Genomic DNA, 10,879 nt, shown 5'->3' on the forward strand with positions numbered 1-10,879 from the left:
CTGCTCAGAACCAGTCACCCTGGACCGGTAACCAGTAGCTCAGAATGGGTCAGGACCGTGTGAGAGTCAAAGCACTGGGATGTGGGGGAGGCCAGGAGCCACTGGAGGACCCTTTCCTTCGGTAGGCCAGAGGAGATCCTTCAGGAGCAGGACAGGACAGGAGAGGAGCAGGACAGGAGAGGAGCAGGACAGTGAGGACAGCAGCAGGACAGGACAGGAGAGGAGCAGGACAGTGAGGACAGCAGCAGGACAGGACAGGAGAGGAGCAGGACAGGACAGGAGAGGAGCAGGACAGGACAGGAGAGGAGAGGAGAGGACAGGACAGGAGAGGAGCAGGACAGGAGAGGAGCAGGACAGGAGAGGAGCAGGACAGGACAGGACAGGAGAGGAGCCGGACAGTGAGGACAGCAGCAGGACAGGACAGGAGAGGAGCAGGACAGTGAGGACAGCAGCAGGACAGGACAGGACAGGAGAGGAGCAGGACAGGACAGGAGAGGAGCAGGACAGGACAGGAGAGGAGCAGGACAGTGAGGACAGCAGCAGGACAGGACAGGAGAGGAGCAGGACAGTGAGGACAGCAGCAGGACAGGACAGGAGAGGAGAGGAGCAGGACAGTGAGGACAGCAGCAGGACAGGACAGGACAGGAGAGGAGAGGAGCAGGACAGTGAGGACAGCAGCAGGACAGGACAGGAGAGGAGAGGAGCAGGACAGTGAGGACAGCAGCAGGACAGGACAGGACAGGAGAGGAGAGGAGCAGGACAGGACAGGAGAGGAGCAGGACAGGACAGGAGAGGAGCAGGACAGGACAGGAGAGGAGCAGGACAGGACAGTGAGGACAGCAGCAGGACAGGACAGGAGAGGAGCAGGACAGGACAGGAGAGGAGCAGGACAGGACAGGAGAGGAGCAGGACAGTGAGGACAGCAGCAGGACAGGACAGGACAGGAGAGGAGCAGGTCTGACAGTGAAGGACGCATGAAGAGCACCATGTCTGATGACTCTGGGAGCTCAGCAGGGCCGGACTTGGACTGGAAACGGTGTCAAGGACGACTGAGGGACAGACGGGCCAATTTGTCAAAGCGCCAGTGGTTGGATGACGACAGACCAGCCAAAATCTGCTTAATCCCCACAAACTGGAGCAACAGAACCAGACCCCCTCAGAAACGCCGTCCAGTTCTAATGAGAGCAGACGCGTCCTCGGATCAGTTAGCACAAGTCCAGGTGTCCCAGACTGCTTTATGTCACGTGTCTTTTTGTCCACTCCCAAAAGGTCCGCCTCCCTGCTGCTGCTGTCGGCTTTATAACCCGTTAAAAGAAACTAGTAGTGGGACTAAATATTAGGTCAAGGACCTTCAGATGACCTTCAGGTGACCTCCAGGGGCGGTGCTAGCTCAGCCTGTTGGGACCTGGGCGGAGGAGCAGAGGGTTCCTGGTTCCAGCCCCAGTGCAGACGAAACATGGAGGGAGTTCTGATAGCAGGGGGAGGTGCCAGAACACCTTCAGAGCACTGCCCAGGTACCCTTGAGCAAGGTACCAAACCCACACATGCTCATAAGACCCTGTGATGAAGTGGGGAGAGCAGACCTACCCAGGATGTTTCCAGCAGGAACCTCCTCCAGCTCCTCCAGCTCTCTGCCCATCAGCAGGTACAGCTTGTCCAAGGAGCAGCAAGAGAGATGAGGCACATCGGGCGAACTGCTGGGGCCCCCCTGCAGCTGCACAACAGAGACAGAGGACGGAAGCATCAGAGAAAAGGATGTTCCTTTTGGAACGCCACCGGAGCGGCGGAACAAGGTCGATGGGAGAAGGTTCAGTCCGTGGTGACGTGGTGAGAGCAACAAAACACAAGTGTGAAGGACGGAAGGACTGTGGGCTCACCAGACTCAGGCCCTTGGCCGGGTCGTACTTCGGTCCAAGAACAAAGACCTTCTGTCCTTTCCTGACCGTTCTGCTGTAAACTCGGGCAAACGCAATGAAGACCTCTTTCTGGTCTTCTCCCTGCGGCGTCCTGGAGTCTTTCAGAGCCAGATCCTCTGAAATAGCTGAGAGACAAAGAAGGACATGTTTGGTGAATGTCAACATCAAACTGTCCTCCTGCAACACATTTAATATCTGAATATCACATTTAATATCTTAATATTTAACAGCTGAAGACCTTTGGACAGGTCCTCAGCGGCTGGACGTGCAGAGGGAGACGGGTCCTCAGCGGCTGGACGTGCAGAGGGAGACGGGTCCTCAGCGGCTGGACGTGCAGAGGGAGACAGGTCCTCAGCGGCTGGACGTGCAGAGGGAGACAGGTCCTCAGCGGCTGGACGTGCAGAGGGAGACGGGTCCTCAGCGGCTGGACGTGCAGAGGGAGACGGGTCCTCAGCGGCTGGACGTGCAGAGGGAGACGGGTCCTCAGCGGCTGGACGTGCAGAGGGAGACAGGTCCTTAGCGGCTGGACGTGCAGAGGGAGACGGGTCCTCAGCGGCTGGACGTGCAGAGGGAGACGGGTCTTTGTGTCCCTCTGGTGCGGCCATCATCCTCTCTGCGTGTCTCTGTCTCGCTGCGTCTCGCCGCTGTGCGATCTGATCCTGAGTCAGGGGTCTGAGCACAGACACAAGAAGGTCCTGACACAACCCACCATCTGCATCCAGACATACATGAACATTTTAATTAACATAAATGAACATTTTCATCTTATATTTAGGGACTAGATGGAGCGGTTTCACCCTGAGGAAGGACAGACTGTCACTACCGCGAGTCAGCAGCAGGGGGCGGTGCTGCGGAGGGAGACCAGAAAATATAGTTTCCACCTATTTAGCTGCTTTTTAATGAAGGAAAAGTCAGAGGGATCTAAAGACAGAGCCGAACCTCAAGGACAAAGCTAAGGACAGCTCAGACGTCAGAGCGTCTGGCTCTCAGGTGTCCTAGTCACGTCTTTTAATGCCAGTTCTGTCCTCATATCTCAGGAATACACAGTTATATATATTATATAATATTGATACGACCTGAAGCAACGATGTAAATGAACCACAGACACACAGATCCCAGCTCCAACAGTAGCCTGTGAGGGGCCCCTGATCCCAGCTCCAGGAGTAGCCTGTGAGGGGCCCCTGATCCCAGCTCCAACAGTAGCCTGTGAGGGGCCCCTGATCCCAGCTCCAACAGTAGCCTGTGAGGGGCCCCTGATCCCAGCTCCAACAGTAGCCTGTGAGGGGCCCCTGATCCCAGCTCCAACAGTAGCCTGTGAGGGGCCCCTGATCCCAGCTCCAACAGTAGCCTGTGAGGGGCCTAGAGAAGCTGGCCCTTTTTCTGTCATCGTCCTCTGAACCACCTGGTCTTTCTCAGTCTCACGTCCAGCTGTGGGAACATCTGGCTGCTGCTCTGGTTCTAGCGGACACGAGTTGGCTGTTAGAACTCAACCCTGTCCAGAGAAGCAGAGCAGCAGCAGACCGGCCTCCTCTGTCAGACAGACGGGTCAGAACCACGGCCAGATCATTCGTAGGGCTCAAGTGGCTCTTGGTTCCCATCAGACCTGCGTCAGGACGTGGCCTCGGTGCTGTGCTCAGCTCTGACACCTCCCTGGGCCAGGTTCAGGCCTCCTGGGACACTCGGGTCCCGAGCCAACGGATGCAGACTGCCCCTCGTGGTTCTCTGGGTGCTAGACAACAGGAACCAGGATGGGAACCGACACAGAACCATCGGTTCAGGCTTCAGATTTACCTGGGCCTGTTCTGAGGCAACATCCTGGCATCCACAGCAAACATCTTGGACACAAAGATGATGGCCGGAGCGTCCTCCCGGCTGGAACACTCTAGGAAAGCTGGAACACACAGTCAGGACACGTGTGTGTGTGTGTGTGTGTGTGTGTGAGAGACAGCAACCTTGCTTGAGCTGCTGGGTCTCTTCAGGCAGAGCCTCAAACCCTCGAGCTCCGACACTCAGCAGCTTCTCCACCCTCTCGGCCGTCATGTCTAAGGGGCTGGGAAGCTTCTCACACACCATCGCTGCAGTGTGTGTTCAGGAATTGGGCAAAACACAAACGTCCACCGTCCACTGACAAACGTTTCCCTCCAGATTCCAGGATACAAAGGACCGCCTGGGAAACAGGTAACCACTGGCTACAGATGGCAGAGAGGAGGACCTTTGGGTCGGAGTGTCGCAGGTCTCTGGCCGCCACCTTCACGCCCAGTGATGACATCACTCTGTCCACCTTCTCCTGGTCTCTGGCAGAAAAACACCACCGACACGTTAGCACAGACGGCAGCACATCCACCACGTGAGGCACACACACACACACACACACACACACGCACACACACACACGCGCACACACACCTTCTGGTCACAACAGCATCATATAAACTCCAGATGTTGTCAAGCACCAGCTGCACAAACAGATTCTTCTTCCCTTTTGTCTGCAGCAAAGAAGAAAGTCGAGTGAGAATATTCAGCAGTTGTGTTGTTGTTGTTCATGTTTGTTGTGTTTCTTTGTTTATGTTTATCATCTGATTCAGGTGACGCTCCCTATGAGGCTCCAGCAGGGGGCGCTGGTTTAGGGGCGGTTACCTGAGCTCCTTTCAGGATCTTCTTGGCTTTAGCGTGGAGGTAAAAATCCCCCCACAGGGTTCTGAGCAGGACCTGGGGGTTGATGCCCATCCTCTGGCTGTAGATCTGAGCAAACTGCTGGATGCTTCAAAGCACAGGTAAAGGTCACAGGTCACACGGAGACTCCACCACTCAGGAGTCGTCTGCAGGTCAACGTCGATAATACCGAAGCTCGGCACCGGTCGCCATGCTCCGCCTCACCTGAAGCCCCACCCATCGATGGCGCTCGCAAACACCACGTTTCCTTGGTCGGGAGAAAAGTAGAGGTGGGAGTCGTCGACCTCCTCCAGGCCAGCGCTCCAGTCATAAAGCGGGTCTCCTCCAGGGAGCGGCTCCTCCTTCTGCTCCTTCTCTGCACGCTCCTCCAGCACTCGAGACGTGAACAACGTCCCCGTCACGGCGTTCACCTGCAAACACAGGTGTGAAGCCAAGCTAGGTCAGGACGTCGGGACATCAAAGAGAGCAGACCTCAGAAGGAGGGAAGCCCCACCCTCACCTGCTCTAGTATCTTCTGCAGGTGACTGTAGGCCTCCTGGGATGTGAGCTTCAGCTCCACGATGAGGCGGTCCATCTTGTTGATGACCAGCACCGGCTTGATGTTCTCCAGCCACGCCTGGCGTAGAACAGCCTGGGTCTACACACACACACACACCTGATGCAACCTTGTCCTGCTCATGAATGTTCTCGGGCGTTCTGGACCACCAAGAGCTGCTGGGTCACCTCGGGAGACCAGACGCACGTTGTGAAACAGAAAGAGCAGTGATGTTCACCTGTGGACACACTCCCTCCACAGCATCGAGCACCACAATGGCCCCATCACACAGCCTCACAGCTGTGGACACCTCAGAGGAGAAGTCCACGTGGCCGGGGGAGTCGATGAGGTTCAGCAGGTACTCCTCCGCTCCTGTCACCACAAACACCCTCCACTATCAATCAGAACCTGGACGGCCCGGCCACGAGGTCCTTACCGTGGCGGTAATGCAGAGAGATGGCGCTGCTCTTCATGGTGATGCCCCTGATCTGCTCGTCCTCTCTGCTGTCCAGGTACCTCAGCTGAAACAGCAGCAAATCAGTCTCACTCCGCCCCACCTCGGAGCCCCGTGTGACCCGGCAGGAAGCTGCTTACCTTCCCCGCCAGTCTGCTGGAGATGATCCCGTTACTGGCCACCAGGCAGTCCGCCAGCGTGGTCTTACCTGCACAGGTGCAGCAGAGGCCAGAACATCTGAGTCCTACAACCTCCTTCATGACACATCCAAGTTCCCCAAACAGCACTTTGGTTTGGAGCTGTGAATTATTGACCTGGCCCCAAACGCCCTGGTAATAACTGGTAATAACTGGTAATAACAATGTCCATCCATCCATCCATTCTCTACCGCTTATCCGGGGTCGGGTCGCGGGGGCAGCAGCCTAAGGAGAGAAGCCCAGACTTCCCTCTCCCCAGCTACCTCCTCCAGCTCATCCGGGGGGATCCCCAGGCGTTCCCAGGCCAGCCGAGAGACATAGTCTCGGTAATAACAATGTAATATAGCTAATAACCAACACACACGTCATACACCTGGATGGGACTGTAATAACTAACACACACAGTCACACACCTGGATGGGACTGTAATAACTAACACACACAGTCACACACCTGGATGGGACTGTAATAACTAACACACACGTCATACACCTGGATGGGACTGTAATAACTAACACACACGTCATACACCTGGATGGGACTGTAATAACTAACACAGTCACACACCTGGATGGGACTGTAATAACTAACACACAGTCACACACCTGGATGGGACTGTAATAACTAACACACACAGTCACACACCTGGATGGGACTGTAATAACTAACACACACCGTCATACACCTGGATGGGACTGTAATAACTAACACACACCGTCATACACCTGGATGGGACTGTAATAACTAACACACACCGTCATACACCTGGATGGGACTGTAATAACTAACACACACAGTCACACACCTGGATGGGACTGTAATAACTAACACACACAGTCACACACCTGGATGGGACTGTAATAACTAACACACACAGTCACACACCTGGATGGGACTGTAATAACTAACACACAGTCATACACCTGGATGGGACTGTAATAACTAACACACACAGTCATACACCTGGATGGGACCGTAATAACTAACACAGTCACACACCTGGATGGGACTGTAATAACTACCACACACGTCATACACCTGGATGGGACTGTAATAACTAACACACACGTCATGCACCTGGATGGGACAGTAATAACTAACACACACGTCATACACCTGGATGGGACTGTAATAACTAACACACACAGTCACACACCTGGATGGGACTGTAATAACTAACACACACAGTCACACACCTGGATGGGACTGTAATAACTAACACACAGTCACACACCTGGATGGGACTGTAATAACTAACACACAGTCACACACCTGGATGGGACTGTAATAACTAACACACAGTCATACACCTGGATGGGACTGTAATAACTAACACACACAGTCATACACCTGGATGGGACCGTAATAACTAACACAGTCACACACCTGGATGGGACTGTAATAACTACCACACACGTCATACACCTGGATGGGACTGTAATAACTAACACACACGTCATGCACCTGGATGGGACAGTAATAACTAACACACACGTCATACACCTGGATGGGACTGTAATAACTAACACACACGTCATACACCTGGATGGGACTGTAATAACTAACACACACCGTCATACACCTGGATGGGACTGTAATAACTAACACACACAGTCACACACCTGGATGGGACTGTAATAACTAACACACACAGTCACACACCTGGATGGGACTGTAATAACTAACACACACAGTCACACACCTGGATGGGACTGTAATAACTAACACACACAGTCATACACCTGGATGGGACTGTAATAACTAACACACACAGTCATACACCTGGATGGGACTGTAATAACTAACACACAGTCATACACCTGGATGGGACTGTAATAACTAACACACACAGTCATACAGCTGGATGGGACTGTAATAACTAACACACAGTCATACACCTGGATGGGACTGTAATAACTAACACACACAGTCATACAGCTGGATGGGACTGTAATAACTAACACCAGTCATACACCTGGATGGGACTGTAATAACTAACACACACAGTCATACAGCTGGATGGGACTGTAATAACTAACACACAGTCATACACCTGGATGGGACTGTAATAACTAACACACACAGTCATACAGCTGGATGGGACTGTAATAACTAACACACAGTCATACACCTGGATGGGACTGTAATAACTAACACACACAGTCACACACCTGGATGGGACTGTAATAACTAACACACACAGTCACACACCTGGATGGGACTGTAATAACTAACACACACAGTCATACACCTGGATGGGACTGTAATAACTAACACACACAGTCATACACCTGGATGGGACTGTAATAACTAACACACAGTCATACACCTGGATGGGACTGTAATAACTAACACACACAGTCATACAGCTGGATGGGACTGTAATAACTAACACACAGTCATACACCTGGATGGGACTGTAATAACTAACACACACAGTCATACAGCTGGATGGGACTGTAATAACTAACACACAGTCATACACCTGGATGGGACTGTAATAACTAACACACAGTCATACAGCTGGATGGGACTGTAATAACTAACACATACAGTCATACAGCTGGATGGGACTGTAATAACTAACACACAGTCATACACCTGGATGGGACTGTAATAACTAACACACACAGTCATACAGCTGGATGGGACTGTAATAACTAACACACAGTCACACACCTGGATGGGACTGTAATAACTAACACACAGTCATACACCTGGATGGGACTGTAATAACTAACACACACAGTCACACACCTGGATGGGACTGTAATAACTAACACACACGTCACACACCTGGATGGGACTGTAATAACTAACACACACAGTCATACACCTGGATGGGACTGTAATAACTAACACACACAGTCACACACCTGGATGGGACTGTAATAACTAACACACACATCACACACCTGGATGGGACTGTAATAACTAACACACACAGTCACACACCTGGATGGGACTGTAATAACTAACACACACAGTCATACACCTGGATGGGACTGTAATAACTAACACACACCGTCACACACCTGGATGGGACTGTAATAACTAACACACAGTCACACACCTGGATGGGACTGTAATAACTAACACACACAGTCACACACCTGGATGGGACTGTAATAACTAACACACACAGTCACACAACTGGATGGGACTGTAATAACTAACACACAGTCACACACCTGGATGGGACTGTAATAACTAACACAGTCATACACCTGGATGGGACTGTAATAACTAACACACACAGTCATACAGCTGGATGGGACTGTAATAACTAACACACACAGTCACACAACTGGATGGGACTGTAATAACTAACACACAGTCACACACCTGGATGGGACTGTAATAACTAACACAGTCATACACCTGGATGGGACTGTAATAACTAACACACACAGTCACACACCTGGATGGGACTGTAATAACTAACACACACAGTCACACAACTGGATGGGACTGTAATAACTAACACACAGTCACACACCTGGATGGGACTGTAATAACTAACACAGTCATACACCTGGATGGGACTGTAATAACTAACACACACAGTCACACACCTGGATGGGACTGTAATAACTAACACACACAGTCACACACCTGGATGGGACTGTAATAACTAACACAGTCATACACCTGGATGGGACTGTAATAACTAACACACACAGTCACACAACTGGATGGGACTGTAATAACTAACACACAGTCACACACCTGGATGGGACTGTAATAACTAACACAGTCATACACCTGGATGGGACTGTAATAACTAACACACACAGTCACACACCTGGATGGGACTGTAATAACTAACACACACAGTCACACAACTGGATGGGACTGTAATAACTAACACACACAGTCACACACCTGGATGGGACTGTAATAACTAACACACAGTCATACACCTGGATGGGACTGTAATAACTAACACACACAGTCATACAGCTGGATGGGACTGTAATAACTAACACACACAGTCACACACCTGGATGGGACTGTAATAACTAACACAGTCATACACCTGGATGGGACTGTAATAACTAACACACACAGTCACACACCTGGATGGGACTGTAATAACTAACACACACAGTCACACACCTGGATGGGACTGTAAAAACTAACACACACAGTCACACACCTGGATGGAACTGTAATAACTAACACACACAGTCACACACCTGGATGGGACTGTAAAAACTAACACACACAGTCACACACCTGGATGGGACTGTAATAACTAACACACACAGTCACACACCTGGATGGGACTGTAATAACTGACACTGGGTGTGCGCGGCTTCCTGAGCCTGTGAACGCGTGCGTGTCTCGTGTGCGCGTGTTGCGGGTGAGCGGACACTGACCGTGGTCCACATGGGCCAGGATACACAGGTTTCTGATGTTGGCAGGGTTTTTCTGCAGGGCGGTGATTTTCTCCATGCTACCGGGGCTCCTGGAACAGAAACAGGGCGCTCATTCATACACCGGTCGGTCGCTCCCGATTCAGTCGGTTCTGTCGATTCTGAGGATCCAGTCAGACACGGGACAAGCGGCACCCGTGACATCTGCTGTGTGCTAACAAAATTAGCTGATGCTTTATAGTGAGGAGGAATAAGGCAAAAGCTTTACTGTACTAAAGCAAATACAGTCAGAAAAGAGAGTAAATTCATACTTTCCGCATCAACGCTCCTCACGTTGTTTACCCGGAAGTTAATGGAGACACTAACCACGCCCACTTGAGCACATTGGTGGTGCCTTCTCGATGTGTCGGAAAAAGGAGAACTCGCGACTCCACAGTTCAGAGCGTTTAACATGTTCATATTAAAAATAAAACGCGATTATGTTTGGTCATGGAGAGATATCACAATTCATGTGTGGCCTTAAATTAGGAACTTTTAACTCTTCCAGTTCTTTATCAGTGAATAAATTATTTGTGTTTGCTAATTTGCTTTAAAGCAGTCATAAAACCATCGATCAAGCAGTTTTAAACCTAACCCAGCTGAAGGTTCACAGGTTCATTTTGCCTAATTTAGTCAGCTATATTTGAATTTATGTGCTCCTTAGTCCCATCATTTTGTAATTTCAT

General features: G+C 51.1%; 1 protein-coding gene across 1 annotated transcript in view; it reads right to left on the reverse strand.

Moving 5' to 3' along the window:
* The window catches only part of LOC101063916 (elongation factor-like GTPase 1), a 23,349-nt gene extending 12,822 nt beyond the window's left edge, over positions 1 to 10,527 (reverse strand). The window contains exons 1-15 of the mRNA XM_011617192.2: positions 10,466 to 10,527; positions 10,158 to 10,246; positions 5,719 to 5,786; positions 5,561 to 5,645; positions 5,363 to 5,496; positions 5,089 to 5,226; positions 4,794 to 4,999; positions 4,554 to 4,677; positions 4,323 to 4,402; positions 4,074 to 4,210; positions 3,869 to 3,991; positions 3,708 to 3,807; positions 2,155 to 2,588; positions 1,878 to 2,041; positions 1,588 to 1,714 (exon numbers count right to left, since the gene is read on the reverse strand). Coding sequence (XP_011615494.2) covers positions 1,588 to 1,714; positions 1,878 to 2,041; positions 2,155 to 2,588; positions 3,708 to 3,807; positions 3,869 to 3,991; positions 4,074 to 4,210; positions 4,323 to 4,402; positions 4,554 to 4,677; positions 4,794 to 4,999; positions 5,089 to 5,226; positions 5,363 to 5,496; positions 5,561 to 5,645; positions 5,719 to 5,786; positions 10,158 to 10,233 — 1,996 coding nt within the window. The 5' untranslated portion in view covers positions 10,234 to 10,246; positions 10,466 to 10,527. The remainder of the gene's footprint in view (positions 1 to 1,587; positions 1,715 to 1,877; positions 2,042 to 2,154; positions 2,589 to 3,707; positions 3,808 to 3,868; positions 3,992 to 4,073; positions 4,211 to 4,322; positions 4,403 to 4,553; positions 4,678 to 4,793; positions 5,000 to 5,088; positions 5,227 to 5,362; positions 5,497 to 5,560; positions 5,646 to 5,718; positions 5,787 to 10,157; positions 10,247 to 10,465) is intronic.
* Positions 10,528 to 10,879: the final 352 nt, after the last annotated feature.

The sequence above is a fragment of the Takifugu rubripes genome, unplaced genomic scaffold (genome assembly GCF_901000725.2).
Source record: "Takifugu rubripes unplaced genomic scaffold, fTakRub1.2, whole genome shotgun sequence".
NCBI lineage: Eukaryota > Metazoa > Chordata > Actinopteri > Tetraodontiformes > Tetraodontidae > Takifugu > Takifugu rubripes.